This window comes from Notamacropus eugenii, chromosome 1 (genome assembly GCF_028372415.1).
Source record: "Notamacropus eugenii isolate mMacEug1 chromosome 1, mMacEug1.pri_v2, whole genome shotgun sequence".
Lineage (NCBI taxonomy): Eukaryota > Metazoa > Chordata > Mammalia > Diprotodontia > Macropodidae > Notamacropus > Notamacropus eugenii.
This window is the reverse complement of record NC_092872.1, coordinates 416,182,227-416,199,482: the sequence shown is the minus strand read 5'-3', so window position 1 is coordinate 416,199,482 and position 17,256 is coordinate 416,182,227. Positions and strand designations below refer to the sequence as shown.

Here is a 17,256-nt window from a genome sequence, read left to right as displayed (position 1 = left end):
CCCAGTATAGGGCAACCTTTCATTTGCAAATCTGACAGCACCTTTCTTTTACTAGATCTGTTGAAAAATGTGCTTTACCTGGTAAACCAACCTGAAAAATACATGGCACCTGGCTTGGCCTCACAATCGTGGTAAAACCTGGGGACGCTTATTTAAAAGTTAAGTTAAGTTTTAGTGCCTTAATTTCTTTGCTGCAGAATCATAGAATTTCAGAGTTAGAAGAGTCCTCAGAAGCATCAGTTCAAACCCTTATGGGAACAAAAATGCCTTCCAGGTATACAGGTGAAGGGGTTATTCAGCCTTTGCTTGATAGGGAGTCTACTGCCTCCTAAGGTGGCTGCTACACTTTGGGATAGTTTAAGTTGTTAGAAAGTTTTTCCTCTCACTCCTAAACTTATTTCTTTGTAACTCACCACCTAGCCCCACCATTGCTTGTTTTCCTCTCCATCTTTGCCTCCTCTCTCCCTTTTAATTCTCATTTCTTGCAAACCTTAGCTCCCATCTAGACTCAGCAAGTACACCCTTCCTCCATCCCAAGCTGACTTATCTGTGAGCATGTTGTATTCCCCAATATAGAGAGTAGAAAAGCATCATATGGAGAGAAACACAGAAAGTAAGAACCTTAAAGGATGGGACTGTCACTTCTGTGTTTGGATCCATAGCACTTAGCTTTGTGCTGAAGAAGTACGTGCCTGCTTGTTTCTAGTCCTGTTCTCTGGGGACAAGTAGGATTAGTCCAATCCTGATCCCACATGGCAGCCTTTTAAGTACTTGAAATTTATCCTGTGATGTCCTCTTCCCCTATGACGTCCACATAGTTGTCTTCTCTGTCTACAAGCTAATTCATCTCCAGCAACTGGGTGTGGCAGGCATCTGCCACCTTCCTGGCACAGTTCCTAGGAGTTTCAGGATACTGAAGAGTACACTCAGGATGTAGAGATGGATGGGCAGGGCCATCACCAGCCCTCTAGAGATGGATGGGCCCAGATGGCTCCAGGGGAGAAAATGAGGCTGGTGACTTTGCTGGGTCCTCCCTCAATGAAAACCAATTCACTTGCATGTCATAGCATCACCTCCCTGATGTCATGGTCCTTTTCCAGAATGGAGGACAAACAACAGAAAAATATGGGATGGAATGAATCCAGATGCGATTCCCCTTGAAAATAAACAGTAGAGAGGATCTGGATGTCTAACATTTCTATCGGTGGGGGTAGGCTGTTGAATCGTAAAAACCCACAAGAACCTTCCAATTCTCCCAGGAACAGGAAAAGGGTTTGTTTTGTACTCTATGCCCCCTGCTGGGTGCCCATAAATGTCTAATGAATAAGTTTCAGTTGTAATGGGCTGACCATTAAGCCAGCACATCTGGACCCAGGGCTTTGAAACTCTCACTTCTATACTTCTGCTGAACCACTCTGCATCCAAGGCATAACAATGTGGCTCAGGCTGCATAGAGTTGGGGAAATGTATGGAGACAGTGTTCCTTTTGTAATGCAATGTATGTTTAACATTTTTATTTGAGTAAGTATCACATGCATGTCAGGGTTGATTGTATTGACCAAAAGACTGACATTCCTATTTTACTCGAGACCTTGACCCTTTAGAATGAGTAAGGCTCTTTTCAAATCATAAGGGCTTTCTTGATCTCCTTCCCCCCTCCCCCTTTCCCAGCTGCTAATACTTCCTTCCACTCCCAACCCCTCTGCTATTCAAAACTATCTCCTATTTACTTTGTATATGTCTTGGAAAATCTATTTTTTAGTATAATGGATAGAGAACTGGTTTCAGGTAGGAAAACACATATTGTGTGAGCCTGGGCAAGTGACTTAACTTCCAAGTTATCTTGCAACAACTGTAAGTTATAAGCAGGTATATACCTGTATTGGTAGAGGGGGTTTCCTCACATGAGTTCCCTATATGGATGAAATCACAGATCTGCTGACCTCCCCACTCCCAAGTATTTTATACGTTCCTATATGCATACATGTTGTTTCACCCAATAGAAAATAAACTTCTTGAAGGTGGGCACTGCTCTTTGTCTCTATCTATCCAGTGCCTAGCACACAGTAGGTACTCTAATTTTTTGTCGATGATGATGATTGATTATTGTCAGTTAAGTATACTTATGATTCCCCACCCCCTACCCCACTTAGTACATTCTTGTGTATGCAGGTAGAAGAGGAGCTACCACCAAAAGGCAATGAGTATGCCTTTAATATGTGTTTTGGAGAAGAATATCATCGTGTCACTTTCCACACAAATCATCAAAGTTGCTAAACACAGAAGAGTTGTGCTTCCATTCCAGCAAACCCTGATATGATTAAAAATGTGGCCTCTTAGGTCAATCCACCAGTCGCCACTCACTGTTGAAAACATACGGACAATGAGGATTATAGACTCAGAATAAATGTATTCAATGCATTATAAAGTAAAAATATAATCTGGAGGAAGGATATCAGATATAACAAAACCCTTAGTTCTATACACAGAAGCCTGTCCTGCAAGCACTCATTATGGCATGGAGATATGGGAGGGTAAAGGGAGTATCTTCTGCTAAGGAATGTTCTGGAATTCCAGGTGAGAAAAGACCACATGACATTGGAGGAGATGGAAGAATACCCACAGACTATATATTCTAAAGGTGTCTCTGTGAATGTCCCTGGTGTGCTTCTGTAAAGACATTTTGCGATGGAATCCTTGGTCGGTAAGGATGTGGAGAGGAGAGGAGATAAGAAAGAGGTAGGGGAGAGAGAGGGGAGAGGAGTCTTGGTTCTCATGATGGCTTTCAGATGCCTCGCAAGTTTCATTAGTTTCAGATGACAGTGTTTCCTTATTAGGGCATCACTCTGTGAGTGAGGACTTAACTTGGAGAAGTTCGTATTGGTATCCTGACTGCTAGGACAGATTCTGTTACAATAAACTCTGTTTGGAGTCTTTTGTTGTACTGAAATTTTGTTACACCCAGGATTACTAAAAAAATTGTTTTTTATATTAGAAATGCTTTTGTTAGAAACTTTCATGTTGTAATGGTATTTGATGTTTTATTTCTGAGTTACAATAGCTGTTTGGATTCAGATATGCTTTTCCAGGCTCTGTTTCTGCTCTGAAGTTCATTGAAAGAAAGCTCTTGGTTGTGGTGAAAATTGTCCCTAAATTTGCATGTGCAAAATTCCATCTCCTTGGATGAGATCTGTCTTCCTTCCAGCAAACATTCACAAGTTAGTGCAGTCTTGATTTAGCTATTTTCAGTAACAGATTTGTCACTGCCAAGATGACTGTCCATGTGGTATGGGATGGCCAGTTGTGATATGAATTAGTAGGGAGAACAGAAAACAAAGATCTTTTTCTTTCCCAAATCACAAAAATTCCTAATTTGACATTTTAAGATAGCAACAAAGATATCCATGTCTCCTATAGGCAGTATTTCCTCATGAGATGCACCCTGGGTCATATACAAAAGCATATTATGATGGAGAAAGAGCTGGTGAATTTCTGAAGGGTTGGCTTGTTTTATTGGAATCTAGAAAGGTCCCTGGTCTTCCTTGTCTGTCTGAACACTGTGGTGTCTGTTCAGGCTGTGGACATGCTGTGTTGGTGCTGCCATTGTCAAGAGTTTCTGGTTTTCTATCTTGCTGAGCAAAAATTACTCCTAGAGGGGAGTAATTAAAAAATCCAAGGAAACAGTAAATCAGGAAGAACTCCAAGACAGAGAAGTTTGGCAACTATCAGGTCTTTCCTCAAACTGCCTCCAAAGACTCCTTGGTCTTGTTTCATCAGTTAGGCTGGCAAATAGTTCGATCTTAAGCATTTCCTCTCCCTCTACTGCCATGGACTTCCTCATCCCCGCTGCCCCAGCACACCCCCAGGTGTCTCTGTGGTCTGATCATTTCTTTAATACTGATCTGAGAAGAAGGAGGCTTGGAGGACTGGGGGACTAGCTGCCTCTCCTGGAGGGGTAGAGCCGCCATCCTCAGAGGGTTCTGACAGGTCTCCATATTCACTGTTATAAAATGTCTGACCGGCAGTTGGAATCTGGTAGGATGGCCGGCATCTGCCTCTCAGGGTTAATCGCTCCCCTGTCTGATCCATGTTTCTGCCAGAGCCTTTACAGCTACAAAAGAGAGAGAAGAGGAGCTTAGAACTTTGCTGACTGGTTCAGATTTATCTAAGTTTCTTGGACTCAAAGGGTAGGACACTAAGGTGAAGGCTGGGCCCTTAAAGAGAGCAGCGACACATGCCATTCAGCAGGAAAGGAGCCTCTCTGGCTTCTCCAATCCATTCTGCATGGCTGCCTGCTTAATGTGGTCACATTCCTTAACAATCTGCTCAAAAGAACCCCCAAACTCCTCAGGGGCTCTCTATCATGAAGAGGAAAATGTCCTAGCTCCTTCACCTGCTTATCTCAGGGTCTTTTTTTTTTTTTAAAGAAACTCTTTAGAAGGTATTACTACCTTATGTTCACATCCTTTACTTTCTCACTATTCCCCTCTCAGATCTCCTTCCCAGAGTCACCCATTGTAATAAAGAATAAAAGAGAAAGGGAGGGAAAATTTCACAGTACATCAGCTGTTCATGTGGTACATGTAATGTTCCATACCTAGTGTCCTCCACCTCTGCAAAGAAGGGACAGAATTGTATTTTCTCATCTTTCCTCTGAGGCCAAACTTGGTCCTTATAAGTACAGAGCATCTTTTCCCATATTTTTTCTTTCTCAATTTGCATAATTGCCATCATTGAATCTCATAGTATCTTAGATTTAGAGTTGGAAGAGATGTTAAAGTCCATACCCTTATCTACGAGGAAACAGGCCCAGAGAGGTTAAGTGATAGGCTGGGCATTATACAGCTAGTGTCTGTTGTCCTGTGTAAAACACAGTATCACACACACACTACAGATCCACAAATGTATTGTGTTGACCTGAGTAATGGGAAAAAAATAATAAAGATCGTGGAAACAATGAAACATACCTTCTCCCATATATCAGGAAGGTAGGGGCTAATAGGATAAAGTATTGGATATCTGTAGCAGATGTTTTTGCTTACTTGTTTTTCTTTATCACAAGGAGGGAGGATTTAATCTACCCAGGGGAGTGACCTGGGTAAAAAGACAAAAAGCATGAATAAAACTTAATTTTAAAAAAATTGCTGAGCTGAATTGAGTCACCCTCTTTTATACAGTTGGAGAGGAGACCCCCATGTTCAGTAAGAGGGGATCTTCTATAGTTCAGATTTGGAAGTCTGTCACTTACTATGATATAGACAAAGAAGAACATATTCAGCAATGGTGAATTGCAGTTACCTGAATCCGCCTTCTTTTCTGTGTCTGTTTTCTATCCTCTCAAATTCTTCAGAAGCCAAAACCATTCCACTATCAGTTTGGTTTTCCTGTAGAAAAAGAGGAAGTAAGCTTCATCCTTCTTTTTTTCTTTTCGTTTGTCTCCTCAAACAACTCTACATAGAAGTACAAATGAGGAAGAAAGGCAAGGAATGTCCATCCCATGAAAGGATCAGGGAATCACAGTTCCACAGTGGGAGGTGTCTCAGAGACTATCTAGTTACAGAAGGGGAAACGGAGGCATAGGCAGTTGTAGTGACTTTCCCAAGGTACCAAAAATATCAGAGGTGGTATCTGAACTCAGGGGCCTTAGGCTCCAGAGCTAATCAGTCATCAAGCTTTATTAAATACTAAATAATCAGACCCTGTGCTAAGATACAGAGAAAGACAAAAATCACTGGGCACTCTCAGATGACTCGGTCTTAAAAATGGATATAGTTTCATCAATGTAGACAGTATAAAAATGTATTACCATCTACTTTGCTGCTGTACTTTAAGGACCACAAGACTCTTCCATCTGACTTGTGGCTGAAACCTTCTGTATGTGTTGTCCCCTTATGAGAAAGTGAGCTCTTAGAGAACAGGATTTGTGTGGATTTTCTATTTATAACCTCATCATTTAGCACAGTGCTCTGTACCCACTAAGTACTTAATGAATGTTTTTTTCTCCCTCCCCCTCTCCTCCTTCTCCTTTCTTTCCCTTCCCTTTCCTTCCTTTCCTTCCTTTCCTTCCATTCCTTCCTTTCCTTCCCTTCCCTTCCCTTTCCTTCCCTTCCCTTTCCTTTTCTTCCTTTCCTTCCTTTCCCTTTCCTTCCCTTCCTTCCTTCCTTCCCTTCCCTTCCCTTTCCTTTCCTTTTCTTCCTTTCCTTCCCTCCTCTTCCTTCCTTCCCTTCCCTTTCCTTTCTTCTTCCCTCTCTTCCTCCTTTCTTCTCTTTCCTGGACTATTGCAGAAGCCTGCTGGTTGCTCTTGCTGCCTCAAGTCTCTCTCTAGGACGAGATATAAAATACTCTGAGCTTTTAAAGTCTTTCATAACTGGCCCCCTCCTACCTTCAATCTTCCTATACCTAACAATACATGAACTCTATGACTGAATGACTCCGGCCTTCTTGCTATTCCTCACACAATCCTGCGGCATTTTCTCTGGCTGTCATGGACGCCTGGAACACTCTCCCTCTTCATCTCTGCCTCTCAGTTTCCCTGGTGGCCTTCAGGTCTCAGCTAAAGTCTCCCCATCTACAGGAAGCTAGTGCCCGCCTCCCTCGCCTGAGATTTACTGCAAATTATCCAGTCTGCAGATTATGTAGACAGCTGCTTGAATGTTATTGCCCATTAGACCGAGAGCTCCTTGGGCTGTCTTTTACCTTTCTCTATATCCCCTGCACTTAGCCCAGTACCTGGCACATAGCAGGTATTTAATAAATGCTCATTGACTTGATGCAGATCCCAGGTTTCAGGAGAGTCTGGTGGGACACAAGGAAGGGTGGGAGCTATTCAAAGGCGCAGGACTCATCCTCCAAATATAGACAAACAAAGACTTTTTCTGAGACAGCCAGAGATATATTCCTTCACAACAGCCCACATTTCTTTCCTCACAATCACTCCATGAATTAGGTAGACATGTACCATCCTTCCATTTTACAGAGGAAATGACTTGTTCCTAGATAATAAGCATTAGCAGACTCCCACCCAGGACTTGTGACGCCAAGGCCTGAGCCAGACCCAACGACATTCTCTGCCTCTCCCCTCTATGTTGTCCTTATTTGTTAATATAGAAATGTTTCTTCACCTCCCTTTTCCTCTGCTCTAAGAAGGCTATTAGTCTAGGGATGTAATTCATTGTAGTAGAAGAAATTGGCTTTCTAAGACTGAATTCTGATCTGAGGGAGCCATTAGGCTCGTCTGGGATGATCTTTGGAATGAAAGGCATTCTTTAGAAATGAAGATTAGGACACTTAGTCACTAGTGGACTTCATTAGCGAGGCCAGAATGAGATAGCCTCTCAGCAGGAAGGGAGTTGGAAGAGAAGGACATAGGGACAGGTTGAAAGACTGTTGTTTCCAGGGGATGCTTCCACTGGGGCTCAGAGTACTCCAGAGAGACTAAGACAGAGCTGGCAGTGTTGACCTTGTAATCCCTGACCTTCAAAGCAGGAGGGGGTGCAGGCCTTGTGTAAACAGAAATCACTCTGTATCGCATGTCTGGGGACTCTGTTGGCAGTGCTGTTTCCTTAATGCTATTTGGGACTTAAATCTTTATTTTCAGATTCTGAGACACTTGTTTGCTGGGAAAGGCCTTATATTTATTTCCAATTAGGCATTTTTCTGACCTTTCATAAATCTAAAATGCAATTTTTCTTCCCTCCGCCTTCACTTACCGGATGTGCTTTAGATGATGTATGAGTCATTGGAAATTCTTCAAATGTTTTTATTCTGGATGGACACCTGATTTGATTCCCTCCAGTCAAACAACTCGGAAATGATACACAGTTATAGTATCTGTTTCAAACAAAAATGCATTCTCTTAGGCTGAAGACATTATTGGAAAACCGGAGTTGACCACAACACTAAATGCACTCCCTAAAAGCTCCCGTTTTGTCCCTTGCCCATCTGTGGGTAAGCCCCTGGCAGCTAAAGAGTTGTGCAACTGGAGGAGGACAAGGGTGGCCAGCAGCCCAGAGAGGAATAATAGGGGAATACCTTCTGTGGGGTCACTTTTCTATCCTTACAGTAGAAGGCAGAGCATTTCTGCTCCTGGAATAATTTCTTAAGCAAACAAATCCTGTTCACTGTTCTGGCAGGCAGGAGGATTGATGGGTGAAGGATGGATGGTGATTTCTTTGGTGGACTTGGAGATGTCTCTATTGGACTTAGGATGGGGGGATTTTAAAGATGGAATGGACCTTAGAGGTCATGCAATCCACCTATTTAATTTTATATCTGAAGATGAATATTTTTTGAGAAAGTTTTCAAGGGGGATCTTATTCAAGTTTGGGTTGAATTAGATAGTCTTTGAGGCCTCTTCCAATTCTAAGATCTTGTGATTCTGATTCTGATACTTGCCCAAGGTTGTAGAGATAACAAGTGACACAGGTGGGATTCTAACCTATGTCCACTGTTTCCAAAGCCCAGTGCTTAGCACAATGTCTGGTATACAGCGGGAACTTAATAAATGCTTGTTAATTGACTGTTGTTTCCAGAGGGTCCCAGTGAGCAGAAAATAAAAAATAATACCCCAACTCCAAATATTCCTTTATATTAGGCCTGCACAGCTTGGCATTAAGTAGGGACCAAAATTAAAATAGGCTAAACTTCTTTGGGTTGCAGAGAGGTTAGACTAGAGACAGACTGACAATGGCTGTTTGCTGTGAGTCACAGAACAAACAGGAAAGTGTGCAGTGGCAACCCTACATTTTTTCGCAGGCCACTTGAAATCCTTTGGTGGAGCGGGCTGTATATTGTGCAGGCCTACTTTATACTCACTGACTAAGCCTTTGGAGCTAGAAGCATTCAGGTCATTTCAAAGCCCAGAAGTTGTTGCCACTCTCTGGAATTTTATCAAAACATAAACTGCCTCTTTTTACACTGCTGTCGCATCTCACCCCATTCTATCTCCTCATCCCTAGAGAGAACTGACCTTGCTGCTAAACTATGGCAGTGGAGTCTCAGGTCATAGTCTTCTGCATCCAGGTTGTGATGGGCAGCAGAAGGCCCCTGAGAGAAGCCGTCATCCTCTGAGCTCTGTGAGTCATTCAGGGGAATGTAGTCCTTTCCCTCCTGAAGAGAAAGTATAGGGTTATGTCAAAGACAGGGAGTGTCTGATGCTCAGCGTATTGTCTGTCCTGATCTATAGGTCTGTTTCTGATGTATAAAGCAAATGGAAGTCCCCTAGGCCAATACTCTGGGAGGATCCTCGAGAAGTCAGCTAGTCTAGGGTTTTCTCAATCCTGGGAGCTGCTAAAACATCCTACCTGCTTCCTCTCTGCTTTTGGTCTAATCATCCAATACCTTCCAGTGGTATCTCATTGTCAGGTATTGTTTTATTTTGGTCCTTGTAACCCAGTATCTAGCACAATGCTCCATATCAAGTAGGTGCTTAATAAATGCTTGTTGATTGATTCCTATAATAAGACCTTTTATCTATTTAGACCAGAGCAAATGCTGACTACTTAAATTGATGAGCTAAAGAACAGATAGGAAGCATCAGGAAAAGAGAGAGAAAAGGAAAAGCATTTAATGTGATTCCTGTACCTAAAAAAAAGAGCTATCTCCCTTTCTAGATAAAGGTAGATTACTGGTCATCTCTCTATGGGTAATATAGAAGTCAACACTTTCATCTACATGCATGGACATAAACAGAGTGACCTAAATATATATAACCCACTTATATAACATATGCACACAGATGCATACTGATGAGCAAGTATATTTACATCAAGACCATACTATACAAACACACAAGACACATAGACACATGTATATTTGCATATGTGTATAACACATATACACATGTCCATAGATGAGTACATGCATTCATGTCAACATGTATATCCACACACTGACAGATTAAAGATACACAGTCTCTTCTTCCCTCTGATAAAGTGGAAAGGAGTAGTATGTGTTAGGTGAAAAGGGGATTCATCTCAGAAAGCAATCCCCGGGCAAGCAGGACCTGGCAGGTCCAGGTATGGAAAAAAACAAAACAAAACATGGATTCACCTCCTGCACCTTTTCCTGAAGCAAATCTCCCAGGATCTCTACCAGGTCAGAGAATGCTGGCCTCTCCTTGGGGTCTCCTGACCAGCAACTCAGCATGATGTGGCGGCTGTCAAAGGGAAATCAGACATGTTTTTCCCATATTTTTTTCCCTTGTTTCAGAGTGCAGTTGAACAGTAGCCTAATCTTCCAGCAAGACAGGATAAGCTTTGGGGTAGAGATGGAAAACTCACATTTCTGGTGTGGCGTACTCTGGAGCTCTCATTCGCGTGCCATCCTTAAGCCTTTGGCAGAATTCTTCATTGATCTGCACACCAGGGTAGGGAGAGGCCCCTGGGTGGCCACACACAAAGGTGGTTGAGAGGAGGGAGAGCAGTCAGAACACAGGAATATACTAGGGGTTCCTCTCTAGGCCAGTGGACATTATGTGACTTTCTTTTCCTCCGTGGGGCTCACTGCTATTCCCCTTCTTCACTGCCATCAGAACTCCTCACCCCTACACCATGGTGCTTCTACCTCCCAAGCAGCTCTGAGGTACCAAGAGAATTCAGATCTACCTCACTAACTTGGATTAACAAGGGTCAGGCCAGAGAAGTGTGAATTATAATGTATTCTAAAAATATCACTCACATTTTCTACCTTTCCTGATGATTTCAGACTAGACTGTCAAAGTTCATTCACTCAGACTATGACCTGGAAAGGCCCTCGGGGAGATTCTCTGTTCATGAGACTGCTTCATTACTACAACATCATTAATTTTATGTAAATGAAGGCTTGGTCACGTATGAAGATAGTTTGAGCCTCAAGTATTTAAACATTTTCCTTGTAACCCTGTTCATCATAGACTCATAGATTTAGGACTGGAAAGGACTTTATAGGTCATCTTTACACCTTCCTTGTTTTAGAGTTGAGGAAACTGAGGCCCCAGAGGTTAAGGGTCTTGCCCCAAATCACACACACAGGTAGTAGGTAGCAGAGTCTGGAATTCAAATGCTGCTTAAATTTTGGCTTCACATTCAGAGTTATCTATACTCCATCATGCTGCCTTTTAATAACTCTTTAGCTTCTACTCCCTGTCTTATAGAGAGAAAAGGACTGAGCTGAAACTTAGGGTCTAGTAGTTGGATCATAGGGTTATAACCGACAGGATTATAGAATCATAGATTGAGACCCTAAGTAGACCTTAGGGTCATCCAGACCCCTCCTTTTACAGAAGAAGAAACGGAGACCCAGAGGAGTAGGGAAAATGGTTCGCTCAAGCTCACAATGCTTATTCCACTCCATCACATATGACCCAGTTTCCACTTAATATGCTATGAAACACCGGGCCAATTGTTTCCCATCCCTTGGCCTTTGTTTCCTCCTCTGTAGGAAAAGGTTGGACTAGGTGGTCTATGGGGTCTCTTCCAGTTTTAGCATTATACTTTCCATGTTCTCTCAATGAAATAAGAGTTGATATTAAGGCCTAGGCCACACATTCCATGACTCATCTGGATTCATGAGGTTTAGCTATATTTGCCTCAAGTTCACTCTGGGTCTCTTGCTGTGTGACCCTGGACAAGGCGCTTAACCTCTTTTTACCTCAGTTTCCTCATCTATAAAATGAGGATAATGATAGCATTTTTGTCTTTAGGGCTGTTGTGAGGATCAAATGAGATAACCTGTGTAAAATGCTTTATAAATCTTAAAGCTCTCTAGAAATTCTAGTTATTATTATTAAAGGCTCAGGCCTGTGGCCACACAATCCACATGATTGTGGTTTGAATGAATGGGACTTAGCCATATTCTCCTTATCCTGCCTATTGGTCTCTTCCTTTGGGATTTTGGGTACTTATCCAGCCTTTAGTACTTACCTAGGGAAAAGATCTCCCAGAGCAAGACTCCAAAGGACCAGACATCACTTTGGGTGGTGTAGACCTTGTCAAAGATGCTTTCTGGTGCCATCCACTTTAGAGGAAGCCGGGCCTGTGATATAAAGGGACCGACCCTTAAGCAGACTGGACTTCAATTTGTGAACTCAAAAGGGAGCAGAGGGGAGGAGGAAATCCCTGTCCTCTGACTGGCAATGCAAAAGAAAGGAGTGGGATGTTCTCCATATCTCTCAATATGACCCCTTCTCTTTACCACTCTAGTTCCAGTCCCACATCACTTCTCACCTTGGCTACAAAAGCTTCTTAAATTGCCCTCCATCTCTGAAGACCCTCCCTTCTCCACTGCATCCCATAGTTGTCAAAACTACCTAAAGCATGGCTCTGATTGTATTACCTCTATCTTCTCTCCCCCTCTACTCTTATAAACTCAAGTGAGCCTCTGTTACCAAATAAAAGGATCAAATAAAACCTCCTCTGTTAGGCTTTTAAAAGTCTTCGTGGCCCTATCCTACCTTTTCAACCTGATTACATAATATTTTTCTATGGGAACTCTACAGTGCAGCCATACTGACTTACTTTCTCACACACAACACTTAATCTCCTGACTCTGTGCTTTTGATACCTGCAATGATTTCCCTCCTCACCTCTGCCTCTTCAAATACACCAATTGGCTTCAAATCCTCTAGCACTCCCTTCTGCATGAAGTCTTTCTGGTCCTTCAGTCTCTTGTGCCTTCCCCCACAGTTACCCTGTATTTCTTACTTGTGTGTTTTGTATATACCTATCTATATGTGGACATGTAATCTATATCTCTATATAGGCATCTATATATGGACATCTATCTACATATGGATATATAATGGGCATTCATTAAAATGTCAGTTCCTTGACAGCAGAGACTGTTTCATGTTGATTTTTGTGTCTTCAGTGCCTAGCACAGAGTTTGGCAAATGGTTGGCAGTTACTAAATGTTTGTTGATGGATGATTCTAGTTGAAAACCAGGATTACTGTATAGTGAGCCTAGAGAGCCTCTTCGAGGAGAAGCCTGCTTCCTCCTTTGCCCTGGGGATACAACTGTTTAGACTGTTATCATGACTATCCTTTCCCACAAAGGGCTGACAGTGCTTCTGGCCAGGTACAGAAAGGGTGAGATGTGCTACAATCTTCTCCTAGTTTTGTCCTCCAGGGGCATCACGCTTTCATGCATTCCCAACTTTTGTGTACCCTCCAGGCTTTGTGGCAAAGCCTGACCTTGTGATCTCTCAGTATGTTGGTCCCTAAGCCTCATACTCACACTGCCTTTCCTGACATAATCAGGATCTTTGTAGATGTCCCGGGCCAGTCCAAAGTCACAGATCTTCACCACATTGTTCTCTGATAGCAAGATGTTTCGAGCAGCCAGGTCTCTGTGAATGCACTGGAGAAGGAGAGGAGAATGAGCAATCAGACAGACTCTCTGGTCAATGATGGTGGGTGGGGTTAGTCATTGCCAGCTCAGGGCACAGAGGAAGCTGGCGGACAGAACTCAGGGGATTTTTATGTTTGGGAGATCATACACTAACTATCTGAGTCCATTAAGTGTCTTCCCAGAATTTGTGGGCCATTGACCCCATGACCAAATCAACTTCCAACATAGTTCAGGCTATGCACATAAATATTTGTTAAAAAAAAAAAAACTCTGTTGTCCTTTCCTTACACCATAAACTTGTTTCGTGACACTGGGACAGTGTGGAGTCTGTGATTCAATTTGTGATATTGGTGGGGGAGGGAGAGGGGGAAAGAGATGGGAGGGAGAAAGAGAGAGAGAGAGAGAGAGAGAGAGAGAGAGAGAGAGAGAGAGAGAGAGAGAAAAGAAGAAGAAGAAGAAGAAGAAGAAGAAGAAAAGAAGAAGAAGAAGAAGAAGGAGGAGGAGGAGGAGGAGGAGGAGGAGAAGGAGAGGGAGAGGGAGAGGGAGAGGGAGAAGAAGGAGAACGAGGAGGAGGAGGAGAGGAGAGAGAAAGAGAAGGAAAGGAGAAAGGAGGGGGAGAGTTTCATGGAAATAAATAGGTGATCAGCTGGGCTTTATAATATTTTAGTAGGTTTCAATGTTACAATGTAGCACGTGGTTATAGTTTGCCAGTGATACTATTGCAAAAGGACATGTGTTTGGGCAACGTTATATCGGGTGTGCTGAGCTGGGCTGCTGGTCGGGTAGCCATGAGGCTGACATAGGTTAGGAGACTGTAACTGCATTGAGGATCATGGTATCTTATTCAGCTTGGTGTACCTCATAGTGCCTGGCATCTCACTCTACTGCCCTTTCTCCCTTTTTCTAGACAGAAAACCAGGGGAACACATGGATTGCGAGCCAATCAATGACTACTTATTAGCCCATCTGGCAAAAGGCTAATGTAGGGAAGAGAACGAACTGAACATCTAAACTGCTGGTTCTGGTTTTCTCTGATTTTAGTTTATTGGTGTCCTCTTAATTAGTTTGGAGACTGAAAGTTAACCACTCTTCTAACAGCATAGGATTTATGATCAGAGTTACTTCATGAGATCCTCTGGCAATGGCTTCCTATTTCTAAATCAAAAGCTCAAAGTTTCTCTAGTAAGAAGGTGGCACAGTGGGTAAAAGTGCCAGACTTGGAGTCAGGAAGACCTGAGTTCCAATATGACCTCAGATGCTGGTTGTGTGACCTGGGGCAAGTCACCTGATCTCTTTGCCTCAGTTTTTTCATCTGTACGATGGAGATAAAAGTAGCCCTTACTTCTCAGGGTTGTGTTGTGAGGATCAAATGAGATAATAAATATGTAGTGCTCAGCACAGTACCTGGCACACACTAGGTGCTATAGAAAGGTTTGCTGTTACTGTTATCACCAGGAATGGCAAAAGAGCCCTGGATCTGGAACCCGAAGCTCTGGTCTGGATCCTGCCTCTGACCGCACCTTTCTTCTGTGACCATGGGCAGAACACCCTTCCTGGGCCTCAGTTTCCTCAACTGTAAAATGAGCTGGAATAGATGGCTTTTGGGGTCCCTTCTGATTCCAGATTTAAGACTCTATGATCTGTGGCATTCTTTCATTCATTAATAGGACTCACTGAACCTCTAAACATTGGGGCTTCAGGACAGTTATAGCTCCGTGTTCTATGTTACTGCCTTTGTCCCTGCCAACTATACTCTGAATCTGCCCTCCTCACCCTGCTGCCCATGTGGGGAATGTGCACTGGCTTTCTTTTTTGGAGTGGGAGGCTTAGACTAGTAGAGAGGGCACTGGATTGGTGGTCTTTAGATCATAATTCATAGGATTTTCAACTGTAAGGGGCTTTAGGGATCAATTACTCTAACACCCCAATTAGATTGTTAGTGTCCTAAGGGCAGGGACTGTCTTCTATCTCTTTTTGTGTCCCCAGTGCTTAGCACAGTGCCTAGCACATGATAGGAGCTTAATTAAAAAAAATTTTTTAACCCTTATTTTATATATGAGGTAAAAGAGGCCGAGGAGGGTAAGTGATTGGTGATTTTGTTCACAAGGTCACACAAATAGGGAGTAGCAGAGCCAGAATTCACACTCAAGTCTTCTGATTTCAAATCTGTTGCTCCTTCTGTTAGCCCATACTTCTATACTATATTGCCTGAAGGAGATGTGGGTTCATATCCCAGATGTACTCAGGAAGATTTTGCCCTGTGTAAATGCTAAGGGTAACCCAGAGGGCCACTGGTTGCCTGGCCGTGTGGTCTTGGATAAGTCATTTCACTTCTCAGAGCCTCAGTTTCCCCATCTGAATAAAAAAGCTAATACCTGCCCCATCTCCCATAGAGGGTTACTGTTAGGACAATGAAAACAAAACACTTTGTACTAGAAAGAAGTAGATAGAATCCACCCAACATTACTAATTGGGTCCTTGAAAACAGCCATAGGGAAAATGACACCGCAGTGGACAATCAGGTCCATACAGTGATGTCATGATTGCCATGTTGTATGATTGTTTGAGTGAAGGGAGCACTAGCTCTGGAGTCAAAGGACCTGCTTGCTGTGCCTCGTAGCTGGGTACGCTTGGATGAGCCACTTGACTGCTCTGGGCCTCTCTCTCCTTATCCATAAAATGAGGAGGCTGGACTGCTTGATCAATAAGCAGCAGAAAAGCATCCCTGTGGGACTTCACTTGGTTATCATGTACTAATGATGGGATTGCAAAATGAAATGATGTTAAATGGGCTATGCCCACAAAATGGAAGTGGTTGCTGCCATCATTCTTGTTTCTTTTTGCCTGTTTGTTCAAAGAATCCCATATGCTTTTTAGGAGCCAGCCTCTTTCAGAAGGGTCAGCAAGGCTTCTGCTCTTTCCTCACCTTCCTTGAAGCGAGGAACTCCATCCCTCGGGCCACCTGGAAGCTGTAGCAGATCAGGTCTTCCATGGTCAGGGGACTTTGCCACAGGTCATCCTCTGTCCAAAGAAAGCCAGGAGAAACATATGCATCTGACTCTATCTGAAACCACTGGGCCTGCCCAGGATGGGTTCCTTCTCTTCTGCTCAAACTCCATGTACAAAGAGGGAATGATTGGAAGTCCTGTCTTATGTGCTTTCGAGGGGTGACAGGTGGGGCTTCCCCCTCTGCACTGGCAAAAAGAATTAATTCGCCTTGATTTGAGGAAGGCCAGTCATTACCAGGGGAAGCCAGGATGGGATTCTGGTCCCCTCTAGCTGCTAGTTCCTCTCCTTTCCCCTCCTCACCTTTTTATCTATAGAGCGTCTTAGTGCTATTTGAAACTTTAATAACTTCAGAAGTATAAAGGCTACAAACTTACAAAAAACATCATTTTAAAGTTTGAATTTTTATACCTATTTTATTATGTAAATTTCAAATGAAGTATTTTTTATTTTAGTTTTTCATTTCATTCCCTGTTATGGCCAGGATCCTAAGGACTAGTTTAAAATGGCCAAGGTCTCCCACTGCATCCTGGGCCATCTCCAGTTGTCCTGGTCTATATCTGGCCACTGGACCCACATGGCTGTGGAAGAGAAAATGAGGCTGGTGACTTTGCACAGCCCTCCCTCACTTAAATCCAATTCACTTGCAAGTCATGGCATCACCTTCCTGATGTCATGGTCCTCTTTAAAAATGAAGAACAAACTGCATACAAGGATTATAAATGCAACCCTTTCCAACTCTGAGTAGCAGTTGATAAAAGTTTTTATAAAGTTTTAAAATTGACTAGACAATGAATAGCACAAGATAGTGGATAAATTGAATTTTATTAAGAAATACATCAGTATTTTCTTTTTGTTTTATTTTTTGGATGCAGTCAAGATTAAGTGACTTGCCCAGGGTCATACAGCTAGTAAGTGTCTAA

The 17,256-nt window shown here is 42.9% G+C and overlaps 1 protein-coding gene across 3 annotated transcripts in view; it reads right to left on the bottom strand.

Moving 5' to 3' along the window:
- Positions 1–2,390: 2,390 nt before the first annotated feature.
- Positions 2,391–17,256, bottom strand: part of FLT4 (fms related receptor tyrosine kinase 4) — a 103,844-nt gene continuing 88,978 nt past the window's right edge. The window contains exons 22-31 of one of the 3 annotated variants that reach the window (XM_072631232.1): positions 16,254–16,348; positions 13,214–13,336; positions 11,901–12,012; positions 10,281–10,380; positions 10,051–10,156; positions 8,969–9,108; positions 7,710–7,830; positions 5,299–5,384; positions 5,043–5,094; positions 4,029–4,111 (exon numbers count right to left, since the gene is read on the bottom strand). In XM_072631232.1, coding sequence (XP_072487333.1) covers positions 5,073–5,094; positions 5,299–5,384; positions 7,710–7,830; positions 8,969–9,108; positions 10,051–10,156; positions 10,281–10,380; positions 11,901–12,012; positions 13,214–13,336; positions 16,254–16,348 — 905 coding nt within the window. In that variant the 3' untranslated portion in view covers positions 4,029–4,111; positions 5,043–5,072. Of the gene's footprint in view, positions 4,112–5,042; positions 5,095–5,298; positions 5,385–7,709; positions 7,831–8,968; positions 9,109–10,050; positions 10,157–10,280; positions 10,381–11,900; positions 12,013–13,213; positions 13,337–16,253; positions 16,349–17,256 lie in introns of all 3 variants that reach the window. The other 2 variants (XM_072631231.1, XM_072631233.1) reach the window with 2 other exon arrangements.